This window comes from Pipistrellus hanaki, assembly GCF_964339955.1.
Source record: "Pipistrellus hanaki genome assembly, chromosome: 1".
Taxonomy (NCBI): domain Eukaryota; kingdom Metazoa; phylum Chordata; class Mammalia; order Chiroptera; family Vespertilionidae; genus Pipistrellus; species Pipistrellus hanaki.
This window is the reverse complement of record NC_140503.1, coordinates 40,249,956-40,263,908: the sequence shown is the minus strand read 5'-3', so window position 1 is coordinate 40,263,908 and position 13,953 is coordinate 40,249,956. Positions and strand designations below refer to the sequence as shown.

Sequence of the window (13,953 nt, the reverse complement as noted above, 5' to 3'; positions counted from 1 at the left end):
CCTGGCTGCTTCCTCCACCACGTGGTCCCAGGCCCCAGGCAGCAGGGAGGCAGCCCTGGGTGGGAGCAGAAGGAGCCGCCCTGGTGAATTGGTGCTAATAAATTCCTGCCGCCCCGTCTCTCCTCCGCCACCTTTCTTCCCGCCCTGGGGAGAGCTGAGAACAATGCCAGCTTTGCACTTCGCATCCTGGTTAAGGAGCCCCCCTCTCCGGGCCCTGGGTGCCACCTGGCTGGGAGAAGAGATAGGCAGAAACGGATGCTGATGAATAACGCTCAGCATTTCTCTGCCAGAGTCCTTCCTAAGCACTTTTCATGAATGCCACTCATTTAACCTTCACAACAAGCCAAGTACTAGCAAAAACCCCACTTCACAGCTGAGAAAGAGCTAATATGTTCTGAGTCCTATCGTCTGCCGGTCCCTGACCCAAGCCAGGTACAGACCTTGCCCTCTGAGGTGGCTACCATCATTGTCCCCATTGACAGAGGAAGAAAAGGAGGCCTCTTACTTGGGGAGGCTAAGGAATTCAAACAAGGCCGCAGCCAGGGGAGAGCGGGGGCAGGATTTGGACTCAGATCTGGTTGCTTCTAAAACCTTATATTCCCAATCACTGCACAGAACGTCCTCCGAGGAACTCCAACTCAAAATCAGGTCCTGTGGGAACCACGAGGAGGCCCCCCCCCCCCCCCCTCCAGCCTGCAGGGAGTCAGGGCACTAATGGATTTGCCTCCAGGCCGGGTGCTCTGCCTCCCTCCCCTGCTCCCTCCTCCACAGGCCTCCTCCGTGGTTACGGGGCAAATTGGGCTCCATGCTCCGGACTTTCCTTCCCTGCCTGGTATGTGGGGGCAAAAGTCATCCCGGGTGAGGGAAGGAGCTTATTGCCAGGCACTCCTGGGGTGGGCACAGCAGGAGACGGGGCTCTGGAGGCTCAGGGGTGGCTGCTCTTGACTATTGATGTGGTGGGTCCCAAAAGGAAGCAGTGCAGCAACAGCACAGCACCCAGTGCATTACACACACACACACACGCACACACACACACACACACACACACACACACACACACGTGTGCGCGCCTTGCTGTAGCTAGAGCACCTGAGGCCACCCAAAGGGGGATAGAATGTCTCTTAAAGGACTAGGAGCAGCTGAGCCCTACACTTCCTCTGGGTCTGACATTTTCTGTTCTTGGAGTTCTATGTTTCAGTTTTCTTATCTGTAAAATGGGTATAACAATAGTATCTACCTCAGGGAGCTACTGTAGGAATGAAGGTGCATCATTACAGGCTGAAGAATAGTCCTGGCTCACAGTAGGTTCCACAGAAAGGCTCACTCTGATCATCATTTGTTATTCTGAAGCCAGTCTCCAGTGATGGGGCAAAGGGGCCACCCCTGTATGCTCCAGGGCCAGCCAGCCTGGGAGGCCTGGGGGCAAAGCTGGAGGTTGAGTATAAGCATGGAGTCTTCCAGGACCTACTATGGCACTGACCAGCTGAGGGCAAGTTGCCTGTTCCCCACCCACTGCCTCCTCTCCCAACTCCATGCTTCATCTGTAAGATCAGTTGCAAGGACTAAACGGAACAATGTGCATAGAATGCTTAACACAGCATCCAGATATAAATGGTGGCATCATCATCATCATCATCATCATCATCATCATCATCACTGCTTGCCTCTTACTCTCTGAGAGGTTGTCATGGGGACAGGAATAACGAGTATTATTGTGTAGGTTTGTAGCTAAGAACACTGGGACTCAAAAAGTCAAAATGATCCACCTGCACTCCCAAGGAGGACTTCTGGCACTGCTGGGCCTTAACGACATGGTAGTCCCAATCCCTCATAGCAGTGGTCGGCAAACCGCGGCTCCCAAGCCACGCGCAGCTCGCGAGCCAAGGTTTGCCACTCTGTTGACTGACGAGTTTGCTGATCACTGCCTTCTAACAAGAGCCAGCTCACCCTCCACACTGTTTCCATGAGCATTCGCTTGTTTGGCCCAGCCTGAGACCTGGGTGGTTTGGGCCCCATTTTTAAAATGGATTTTTATTTTTTAGATCAGTTTTAAGTTCACAGCAAAACTGAGCAGAAAATAGAGTTTCAATATACCCCTGCCCCTATGCAAACACAGCCTCCCCTGCTATCAACATTCCTATCAGAGTGGGGCATTTTTACAATCCATGAACCCACACATCATAATGACCCAAAGTCCAGCTTACATTGGGGTTCACTTATGGTGTTGTACTCTCTGTGGGTTTTGACATGGATCCATCATTACAATTTCACTGTCCTAAAATTCCTCTGTGCTCCATCTACTCCTCCCTCCTCACCACATTCCCAGGCTGCTCCTGATCTTTTTACTGTCTCCATAGTGTGGCCTTTTCCAGAACGTCATGCAGTTGGAGTCATACAGTATGTAGCCTTTTCAGATTGGAGAGAGAGAGAGAGAGAGAGAGGAACATCAATGATGAGAGAGAATCATTGATCAGCTGCCTCTTGCACACCCCCTACTGGGGATCAAGCCAGAAACCAGGTTCATCGATAGACATCCAATCACTGAGCCATGCCAGCCAGGCTAGATGGACTTCTTTCGAATCATACTGTACATTTAGATTTCCTCCATGTACAGTATTTTCATGGCTTGAGAGCTCAACTCTTTTTAGTGCTGAATGATATTCCATTGTCTGGATGGACCACAGCTGATTTATCCTTGCACCTTCTGAAGAACACCTTTGTTACTTCCAAATTTTGGCAATTATGAATGAAATTGCATCCTACTATAAACCCATGTGTATGTTTTTGTGTGGACATATGTTTTCAACTCCTTTGGGTAAGTACCAAGGAGCCATTGGTGGGTTGCATGGTGAGAGTATGTTTAGTTTTGTAAGAAATGGCCAAACTGCCTCTCAAAGGCTATTCTGCATTCTCACTTACAGTGAAGGCGGGTCTCTGTTACTCCTCCTCCTTGCCAGCATTTAGTGTTGTCAGCGTTCTGGAGATTTGACCCCATTTTGCAGACAAGGAGACTGAGGTGCGAAGAGACAAAGGCTTTGCCCAGGCAGTGACAGGCTGCCCTCTCACTCCACCTCTGTCCTACACACACAACTCTCACAGTGTGCAGGCTGATGTGTGTTCTTTGGCTTTCCTGTGGGCTCTGTGCCCTCCCCAGCAGGCTTGGGGAAGGGACTCACCCGCAGGGGGCGGCTGCTCTGGTGAGTCACCCAGGCACAGAGCGGGCAGAGGTGATACCGGAACAAAGGGGCGATTCTGCAGCACCAGCTGTTTCTCATCCCCTCTTCGTACTGCCGTGCGGTGGTGGGAGGAGCTGGGCTTGGACTTGGAAATGGGTTTGAACACAGATCTGCCACTTTCTAGCTATGTGACTGCCTTCAAGTCACTTAGCTTCCAAACCTTAGTTTTCCCTCCTGAAAAATGAGTGCAGCTTCATGGGTTTGTTGGGAGGATCAAAGGAGACATAGGCAAAGGGCATAGGAAGCATCTGCAAGTCACACAGAATGATTTAGAATTAGAGCATCTGTATTCATGAGGGATATTGTTCTGGAGTTTTCTTTCCTTGTGCTGGCTTTGCCTGCATTTCGCGTCAGGGTAATTGTGGCCCCATAGAATGAGTAAGGGCCTATTGTGGGTCTTGATCATGAAACTGTAAGACATGGAGGAGCCCTCTGGGTAGTGTCAAATAAGCCAGACACAAGACTAGGGACTGAGATGATGAGAAGCAACATGCCCACAAAGGTGGGCTGGTCCAAGGCCCTCAGGGACCCCAAGTTGGAAAGTAGCTCTGGTGTTCTCCCCTGGGGTTCAGACCGTGGAAGGTATGCTGAGGGAACACTAGGGAAGGGAGCAGGGTGGGGGCATTTCTGGAACGGCCAGGAAAGGCCTAGTTAGTACAGAGACACTTGGGTAGATCCCCAAGGAGGCCAGGACAGGAGTCCTGAGAGCAGTTGGGTACATAGTGCCACTTATGTATGCTCCAGTTCCAAGAGGGTGGTCTGCTGAGCAGGGTGTCCCCATAGTCTGGCTGGCGTCATATTCCTTTTTCAGGGTCTAGGTCACATGTGTCAAACACAAGGCCCGCGGGCCAAATCCAGCCCGCCAGGCCTTGCAATGTGGCCCGCACCGCGCTGTCATCACTGCACTCCGCTGTCAGTTTATGACATTGTCAGTTTATGACTGTTCAGTAAACCATTCGGCCCGCGATTTAGGCTGGATTTTAGATTTTGGCCCCTTCTCTGATTGAGTTGGACACCCCTAGTCTAGGTCATGAGCGATTGGGCTGCTAGAATGGTGCTGACATGCTGAGTTTGAGTGAATCCCATATCAGACCCAGGTCAAGCTCAGGCCTTCGGGCTACCATCACTCCAGGGTCTGTGAGGTGACTCTGGCCCATCTATGTTTCGACCAGGGCGTCACTTCTCATCTGCAACTCAAGAGTGGCCGCGGTGGTAGCAAGCATTCTTTACCTGGTGCCAGCCTCCACGGGCACCCATGGCATCACTCCGCCCCATTGCCGTCTTCTGTGACCCAATGGGTCTGTCATTTACACCCCAACATTCTGAATGATCAGTGAATGACCCAAAACAGTGATCCTTCTTATCTCCTCCACATTTGGTAAGACTTGCATTTATGATCATCAGTGAAGCGGATGAAGAGCATGCGAGAGAGTCACTGGAATCCAGGATTCATGGATGACACAGTGGATGATACAGAGTCACAGGTAATAATGCAACCGGCGTGAAATAAATGGTAGCAGAGAACTGCAGGGGTGAAAAGATCCATATTGTTTCAATGCAAACAGGTGCCTAAAAGCCATGGCATTGTGACTAAAAACCTTTTTCTCCTGGTAGGGGATAAGAAACGGACCAGGAATGACCTATTTGACAATAAAGAACATGAAGAGCTGGTTCCTGGGCCTGAGGAGGAAAAGATGGCTCTCTGCACACTGATTGGACCATAAGCAAACATGCTGGTACCTGTTCTCTATCGTTACTCGATGTTTTCAACAATAAATCACAATACCTCATATAGGCCAAGAGATCTGTGTTACATTTGAAAATCAGAGTGTTTATATAGACATGGGTTCCCTCCCCACACAAATTTGCCCAAGGCTCTGCACACACTCAGGGCAGCGCTGACTGGGGAGATAAGCCTGTTCTTGCGAACGAGAGTTCAGAACATCTTGCAGCGGCACAGGAGGCCTTGGCAGCCATCTGGTCCCAAGCCTGCTCTTTGCAAATGATGAAGGACTGAAATGCAGCAGCGACAGGTGCCTGGTATCTAACATGGACGAGCTGCAGGTGCGGGAACTCCCCTCCACTCTCTCTAGATACAATGGAAAAAATATCCTCAGGTGAGGATTAACAAAGCAAAAATAAAAATAAAAAACAAAAACAACCCCCCCCCCCCCACACACACACACACACACCACCAGACAAATACATTTAATTTTGATAATTATAAAACAGGGTGAGTTAGGCCACCGTGGAGGTAGTGTCAGGAGAGCTACACAGAGGAGGTGCCATTGAGCTGGGCTTTGAAAGGCGAATAGGAGTTTGCTACACCGAGAAAGAGGGGCGAAGGCATTGGAGGCTGAGGAGAGAGCTTGGCCCAAAGCATGGAGCCATGAGAGTGTCCGGAGGAGACCAGAGCTACACACTCTTAGTTACTCCACAATGTGTAACACATTCCCTCAGCCTCCCTCTGGTTTCACCTGCAGCTCAGTGGGTGGTTTGAGAAAGCTCAGACTTGAGCTGACTGCATCAAGTAAGCTAGGGTGGGGGTGGGGGTGGGTTCTTTCCATTTCTGCCCCAGGGCATTCTTCAAGCTGAAGTAACGCCCCAGGGGGCAGCCCTCAAACAGGGAGGAAGAGAAGCCTGTAGACAAATGCCTGCTGGCTGACTCCGGCAACCAGTCCTGGACGCGACCCAGAAGTCTCTGGGGAAACTGGCCCCCTTCCCTCCAGCCGTGACCTTGAGAACACACAGCATAAAGCCAGTCTTTATATCGGCTCTTCCTCCTTCCCAATCTCACTACCCACCCCCGGCCCTCTCTTCCACTTCGGCTTCCTGGGACACCTTCCAACGAAACCACCCGCGTCCAACGCCTTTGTCAGGCTCTGCTTTGGGGAGAGGCCAGGCGAAGATGGGCCATGTGCTGGGGACCAGAGTGGGGGCCATTGTGGTGCAGACACTGCGCCACAGAAAGCGCACACGTTTCTGAGAGGCTTCTGCGGGCCAAGCCCTTGACCTGACAAGGCGGTGCGGAGTTCTTGGAGAGGCCCTTCCTCTTCCAGACCTCCGTTCTGACTGGGGAGACGTGACACGAGGGGGTGAGCCGGCACCACGCGAGGGCTCAGCATCATTTTCTTTCTGCCTTTGGAGCCTGTCACGTGGGTCGTGGGCAGCAGATTGATGTTCCTAATTACATTTGGCTCAAGCTGATAGTAAGCATTTGTCTTATTCTCAGAGTCTGTAAGGCGGGTGGATGGTGGGGAGGGTGCCAAGAGGCATGCTGGGTAGCCGAGGATGGCAATCTGGGAATTGAAACATCCGTGAGAGATAAAGGTGGACCAGTCACAGCTGTGGGGGGGAGGGGGATTTCTGTTTCTGAGTTGCCTTTTCATGGCTTCCAAGGGCTGGAGGTCCTGGAAAGGTTTTAGGGGCACCCTCCTGTTTTGAGGCTGACCTACCCAAGGCAGTCCAGACAGGGACTGTGACCCCTTTTGAGGCTGGACAGCTTGCTGTGGGTCTAATCTAAATGTCTTCTGCTGCAAATCTAAGGTTTATTTTGACTGATTGGTTTTGGTGGTTAGTGTTTGCTGAGCACCTGCCGAGCGCCCAGGGGTACCCAGTAAGGGAAGATGTGCCTCGTGCATAGAATGCTTCCCAGCTCACGGTGTGTACCAACAGGAAGCTCATGAAAAGAAGCCCAGATACCCACAGCCAAATGCAAGTGGTGGAGCCAGGGGGCTGGAGTTGGCAGGAGAATGACAAGGAGGTGGGATGGTGAGAGGTAGGGAGGTTTGGATTAGTGCAGAAGGATGGGGTGAACAATGTGGTCAAAGGTTTGAAGTCCAGCGTGAGAACCAGGAAGGGTCTGCACGAATGAGATGCCTGAGGCCTGTGGCAACATCTGCTGCCCGAGAGATTTAGTAAAGTTACTCAAAGTCCTCCTGAGTGAAACCAGGACTCATAGCCATTCATCCAGCATCTAAACAGGTGGGGGGCACAAATAAGGCATCCAGGCTGAGTGGCCCTGGAACACACAGGTGTAAAGTACACAAGAATTCTGTTCATCACAGTGTGATTTGAGGCAGGTCTCCTCCCCTCTTTGTTCACTCAGCAAAACTAGGATGGTAATTCCTGTCTCCTCCTGCTGCATTTTGGACTGAAAGAGGAAATGCAAAGAAAATTAGTGTGATGGTCCACAGAGCTCTCTACAGAACCCCTTATTGCTGGCGTGTCACCAGTGTGCTTCCTGAAGGCAGGCTCAGGTCTCCTCTGCTCTCCTGGCACCTGGGACACACAGGTGGTGACCCGCCCAGTCGCCTGCTTTGTGGCACACTTGATTTGGAAGTAAATCTTGGTGTAACAGGAAGCCAGCACTGTGGGGCTTGCAGTGAGTGGTGATGCACTCTCCATCTGGCCTAACTGTCCGCGGCTAAGGCCGTTCATTCAGTGGTTCAGTTTAGGCCCAAACAGGTTCTGTTCAGGTACTCCGGCTGGCGGGGTCACCTTCAGGTGATCGTCCCTCAAGCCCCTGCAACAGCCCCAGGATATGGTGTGACCGGGTCAGGATCAGGTCACTGCACAGGACGCACCTGTGTTCTCCCGACCAGCCGCACCAAGGGCAGTGCAGACACACCTGGGGCCGGCCCCCCGGTCCCTAGAAGGCTCCTCTTACCACTACAGGTTCCAGGGCCTTGGAGAGCTTGCGCGCCCTGGATCTCGGAGAAACGCCTGGGGGCAGTCCCGCCGCGTGTCCTCGTCTAAGTCACTTTCCACTCCAGTCCTGTTCCTTCCTCCGCAAAATTGGCTACGACCCTCCCACCCCCCTCCCCCGCCGGGCCAGCTAATGGGACAGAGAATTGGAGTCAGCCATCGCTCACACAGTCCCTCTGCGCGACCCGGTGCCTGGGGTTGGCGGGAGTGAGGCACCTCCCGGGCCCACGCGGCGCCTCCACCGTCCGTCCGGCGGGTGATTTCACCAGCGTCCCCGGGCCAGCGGGGCCGCGAGACCCCGGGCTGCCGCCCACTCCCCGGCCAGCAGGTGCCGGGACCCCGCTCGCCCAGCCGCCCGGCGTCCGCGGGCCCGAAGGGGTTAAGCGCCCGGACCAGGCTCCGGGAGCCGCGGTGCCCGGCGGCCGGCGACACGGGCCGGAGGCGCGGGGCACGGCGGCGGCGGGCGGGCGCTTCCTCCTCCCCCTCCTCCCTCCGCCTCCTCCTTTGTAGCGAGTTCCCGGCCCCTCTCCCTCCCCTCCCCGCCCCCCAGCCCGGCCCGCTCCCTCGCTCCCTTTCTTCCTGCCTCGCCTTCCTGCGGCGAAAGAGGCTCATCCATTATCCATGCACATTGGGGGCTGACAGCAGCGGAGAGCGGCGGGCGAGCGCCCGCGAGCGGTCCCGGAGCGCGGGCCCCGCGGCTCGGTGAGCCTCCCTCCGGCGGAGCCGCCCCGGACCCCTTCCCGCCGCCGCCCGGGCCTCCGGCGGACCCCGGCCGCCGCCCCCGCACGCCGCGCCCGCGCCCGGCAGCGCCCGGAGCTCCTGCATGACTGTCACAAAGGTAAGCGCCCGGGCTGCGGGGGCGCGGGGGGCGGAGGAGGGGGCGCCGGTGCTGGAAGGTGCGGCGCGCGCCTGCTTAGCTCCCCCGGTCCCCGGAGTCACTCCGGCCCCGAGGACTGCAGAGCGAAGGGGTTGGATGCGGCCCTGGCAGCCGCTGTGGTTTGGACAAGGAGCCTGCTCACCACCAGCCCAACCCCAGGGCTGCGTTTTTAACCCCGGAGAGCGCCGTGGGGCGGCCCCGTGGTGTCCCCCGGTGGAGCGCGCCGCGGGGAGAGGGGCCGGCAGGGACCGGTGCGGGCGGTGGGGTGGGAATGGCTGGCCGCCCAGAGGAGGCCCCCGGAGCGGGAAGCCCACCACACCTGCCGGCCTTGCCGCCAATCCCAGGGACGCTGGCCCTCCGCCAGCGCCACTCACTGGAGACGGCGCTCCCCAGCCTTGGGAGTTGCTACTGGGGATTAGGAAAGGTTCTGAGGTGACCAGCATGAAGATAAGGGGGAGGGAATGTGACAGGGAGGGTAAGAGGGGCGTTCTGGCAGCCTCCACATTGACGAGGGGGTTTGGACCTTGCCATAGGGGCCCAGGCTTATTGGAGAGACTTTGGGGTTTCTCTGTTGCGAGGGGGGACGGGTTAAGAGGAAAGCAGACGGGGTACTGGAAGGTGCCCAGGATGAGGAGACTAGCAGACCTGAACTCACTCCCCACTCTACCCACAGCCTGGGTGATTGTGGCTGGGCCCTTCCCCTGTGGGCCTCAGTTTCCTGTTGTGGAATAGGAGGATGGTGATATGGGTCCCGAGGGTCATGCTGGGCGGTTGAAGAACAAATACATCGAGGATGTGAACCCACACTTTGGAGGGAGCTCTGTCACTGGAAGGAGCGCTCAGCCTGGCCTTGGCCTTGGGTGTTGGCCTTGGTTTTGGTGATCCAGGCACCCAAGGCCAGACTCTGCTAGCTGTCCAGCTGGCTCTCGGGATCGGAGAGTTGGAGGCCAAATGGGAAGGGCGGTTTGCTCGTGGTCAGAGCTGTGCACCAAATGGAGGGTCAGCCATGGGAGCAACGGGAGGGGTAGTTCTGGACCCGTCTGATAAGTCAGGGGCAGGCAACCCAGGCCCCCATGAGATCTGCTACAAGACAACGCATTTGTTCAGGGTATTTGGGTTCAATTCCAAAACTGGGACTTGGAGACGTGGTGGGAAGATGAACGTGGGGGCTGAGCTGGCAGGGCTGCTGTGACCCACAGCAAGTAGGATGCTCGGCGTTTTGAAATGCTACGCAGGCTATTCATTTGGGAAGGATAATTATTATTAAGGTTATTGATGTCAAAGAGGAAAAGAAGAATGGACAGGCCTGGATGAGAGATAAAGGGTGTGAGTTTTGTAATAATGGCACTGAGATGTGATTCAGTGCCTCCCCTGTGTCTCTTTATTAAGGTGAGCAGACGTCCCGCTTTTGGTGGGACACTCCCGATTTTGAACAATTTGTCCCGCGACTGGGGCGTTTTTGAATAATGTGTCCCTCGGGACATGGGACAAATTGTTCAAAATCGTGACTGTCCCGCCAAAAGCGGGACGTCTGCTCACCTTACTCGTTATCCACATGAGCCCGGGACCCCTACCTACCCAGGAGGCCTACAAGGAAGGTGTGTTTAGCAAGCACCCTCTAACAGAGGAAGAAACTGAGGCTCAGAGGGACACAGACTTTGCTTGAGGTCACACAGTAAGTAGCAAAGCTGGGGTTTGCCCTGAGGTCTGTCGGAATCCGTGGCCTCTGACCTCCCGGTTGCTGTGCGCTGCTGAGCACCCTGGAGACGGGATTACTTCCATGTTAGAGGGTCACTGCTTGGAGGTGGCCCCTGAGGTGGGGAGTCCAGGAAGCTGGGTACTTGTGGGCGAAACCCGCTGGCAGGCCTGCCCTCTTGATGCCCAGGGATTATTCAGGAATGCTTCCCCACCCCCACCAAAACCCTCCGTGTCTCTCTCCTCCTGCTCTATCCAACGTGGCATCCGTCTAAGCCAGCTCCGGGGATTAGATAAAATCCCCACCTTAACCCTGTCTTCTTCACTCTTGCGGGTCCTTCCATCACGTTCCTGGGGGAGGGCTGGCGCAGCAGGCGGCTGCAGGAGAGGGCCTGGTGCAGCCCTGCTGCCCGGGAGCCTGCTGGAGGAGGTGGCTCTCCAAGTTCCAGAAGAAGCCAGTGCTCGGAGTCTGAAGGCCCGGCCTCTAGTCCTGAATCAGCCACTAAGAAGGCTGTGTGACCTTGGGCCAGTCAGTTCCACCTCTAGGCCTCTGCTCTCCCACCTGTGAAATGGGGGAATTGGTTTGGAAGATGCCTAGAGTGCCTTCTGCTGGGCCTTTGGACATCGTCAGCTTCAGCAGGGAAGTCAGCTCTCACGGGGAGGGGGGAATCTTCGTCCTCTGTTTGGTTATAAGACAGATATGAAGAAGAACCCTAGAGGACACGGGAGGTGGGATCACTGCTTACAAACTGGGGGTGGGGGCAGGGGAGGCAATAGCTTAGAGTAGGGGTGTCGAACTCAATCAGAGAAGGGGCCAAAATCTAAAATCCAGCCTAAATCGCGGGCCGAATGGTTTACTGAACAGTCATAAACTGACAATGTCATAAACTGACAGCGGAGTGCAGTGATGACAGCGCGGTGCGGGCCACATTGCAAGGCCTGGCGGGCTGGATTTGGCCCACGGGCCTTGTGTTTGACACATGTGGCTTAGAGGGTGAGGCCTCAGCCCTTGCTGCTCCTCCTCCAGGCACAAGGTCATTCATCCCTTTTGGGGGAGCCTAGCTCCCTGCCCCTTGGACAGAGCTTTTGAGGCAGGCTCCCGGAGGGCAGAGGTTGGGTGTGGATTGCAAGAGATTATTTTTGTTAGTCCAGAGATCCTGGAAAGCAGAGGAGAGGAGATCAGAGGGGCGAGCTGCTAGATGGTCTGTAGCACTTCCTGAGGGGAGGCGGGCCTCTGTGTCCCACTTACCACCCGGCCTCTCATACACATCCCTGACCTCCTTCATGGTGGGGTGCAGCTGGTGGAGCTGCATATAAAGCCTGGGGGTGAGGGGGCAGGACCTGGAGGGACCTCTGCCCTAATCAGCACTAGAGGTACAGAGCCATGCGGATGGTGACCTTCTAGCCCGCTGGCATTGCTCCTGGTTAGGACGTTTCAAACTCTATTTCATTGTGAACACCTAAGAAGCTACCTTAGTTTCCTTATGTAATGAGGAGGAGAGAGAGAGAGAGGGAGAGAGAGAGAGAGAGAGAGAGAGAGAGAGAGAGAGAGAGAGAGAGAGAGGATGGGAGGGGCCAGAAACAGCTCCCTGACCTTGGGCGGCCACAGGAGAGCCAGGCTTCACCTCCTCCCAGGTTTAGCCTAAAATCCTTCCACAGGGCAAGTTAGGGGAGAGGAAGCAGAGCTGCTTTCCTAGTAACAACATGACCATGTCGGGTTTAAGGTATATGGGAGCCCTAGCTATACCCAGGGTCAGGATGGGAAGGGAGGGAGTGCGAGGCCTCTCTACCTCCAAATCCTTGACCCAGAATCTAGCCTGTGAAGGAGATGCCTGGGCTCCATTCCCCTCTCCCCTTCCCCACCCCAACATCCCCCTTCCCAGCACCTCTTTCCGTCTGGCTCTTCCTGGAGAAGAGATGTGAGAGCCACCGTGTCACAGAGCCTCAGGTAAAAGGCACACACCCAGCTCCCCGCACTTGGGGGCGGAGGGGTGTCTGCCTCTCTATCTCATGCACTCATCCTACCTCCTCCTTCCTGTCAGCCCTCCCAGATACAGAGCATTCACTGAGGCCCACATTCACTCACTCCTTCTAGCTAGCACCCTTGGAGCCCCTACTCAAGGCCAGGCATCAGGGTGACAGAAGGCGTAAGCCATTGCCCCCTTCTGTCCAGAACCCCCGAGGAGATGGAGAGGAAGGAGAAGCCCTGAGTTAGGAGTCTTGAGGTCCAGGGGCTACCAGCCAGGAGAGGTCTGTCTTGCTTGCATACTATAGATGCTCAATAAATACAGGCTCGCCAAAACCGGTTTGGCTCAGTGGATAGAGCGTCAGCCTGCGGACTGAAAGGTCCCGGGTTCGATTCTGGTCAAGGGCATGTACCTTGGTTGCAGGCTCATCCCCAGCAAGAGGCAGCTGATCGATGATTCTCTCTCATCGATGTTTCTAACTCTCTGTCCCTCTCTCTTCCTCTCTGTAAAAAATCAATAAAATATATATTTTTTAAAATTAAAAAAATATATACAGGCTCTTTCCTCCCTAACTATCTCTCCTTATAGGCAAGGAAACGCGCTCTCCAGAAGAGCTCTGGTGAGTTATTGGAGGGCACCCCACAGGCCTAGCTTCTCTTGCCCGGGGGCATTGCCGCCTTGGCACCTGTGGCATCACTTAGGGTAGGGGTGTCGAACTCAATCAGAGAAGGGGCCAAAATCTAAAATCCAGCCTAAATCGCGGGCCGAATGGTTTACTGAACAGTCATAAACTGACAATGTCATAAACTGACAGCGGAGTGCAGTGATGACAGCGCGGTGCGGGCCACATTGCAAGGCCTGGCGGGCTGGATTTGGCCCGTGGGCCTTGTGTTTGACACATGTGACTTAGGGGCTCGGGGGAAGGATTGTGAGGCTCCCCAGGGCCCCAGAATCACCCTCAGCTGGCTGGCCCTGTGGAGTGAGCGTAGACCTGAGCTCAGCCAGCTTGGGAGTGTGGATGCTGGCTGGACCAGCGACCTGGCAGCACTAGGCCCTGGCAGCTCCGTGATGGAGTGAGTTTTTCCATTTCTCTCCCGGGTTGGCTAGTCTGGAACAGACATGGCCTCAGCTGCCGCCGGCTCCTGGCACCATGCAACCCAGAACCTGATTTGGATGTGCTGGCCACAGCATTTGTCTGGTGTCCATGAGATGAGAGAATGTGCACATTCCCAGAGTGCACAGCACCCTCTCCTTTCCTCTTCTCCAGATCTGCTTGTTCTGTTCCCCTGCCTTTCTCTGCCGGCTGACCCTCAGAGCAGCTGGCCTGGAGCAGGCCCTGCCAGGGAAGGACAGATGTAAATCCAGTGGCTTCCACACGAAAAGAAGCTGTTTACCATGAGCCTCCCCTTTGTGGACCTGGAGTGTGGGACCAGCTGTGAAGGAGCAAGAGTGGGGGAAGTAAGGGAGGAGC

The 13,953-nt window shown here is 55.2% G+C and overlaps 1 protein-coding gene and 1 long non-coding RNA gene across 2 annotated transcripts in view; one reads left to right on the top strand and one right to left on the bottom strand.

Moving 5' to 3' along the window:
- Positions 1 to 4,684: 4,684 nt before the first annotated feature.
- Positions 4,685 to 8,016, bottom strand: LOC311624828. The gene is made up of 3 exons (XR_014795388.1): positions 7,906 to 8,016; positions 7,269 to 7,389; positions 4,685 to 5,321 (listed from the first exon to the last, which is right to left on the bottom strand). It is a non-coding gene; the product is annotated as an uncharacterized lncRNA (long non-coding RNA).
- A 508-nt stretch (positions 8,017 to 8,524) lies between these two features.
- Positions 8,525 to 13,953, top strand: part of CORO2B (coronin 2B) — a 127,155-nt gene continuing 121,726 nt past the window's right edge. The window contains exon 1 of the mRNA XM_084887417.1: positions 8,525 to 8,781. Coding sequence (XP_084743543.1) covers positions 8,767 to 8,781 — 15 coding nt within the window. The 5' untranslated portion in view covers positions 8,525 to 8,766. The remainder of the gene's footprint in view (positions 8,782 to 13,953) is intronic.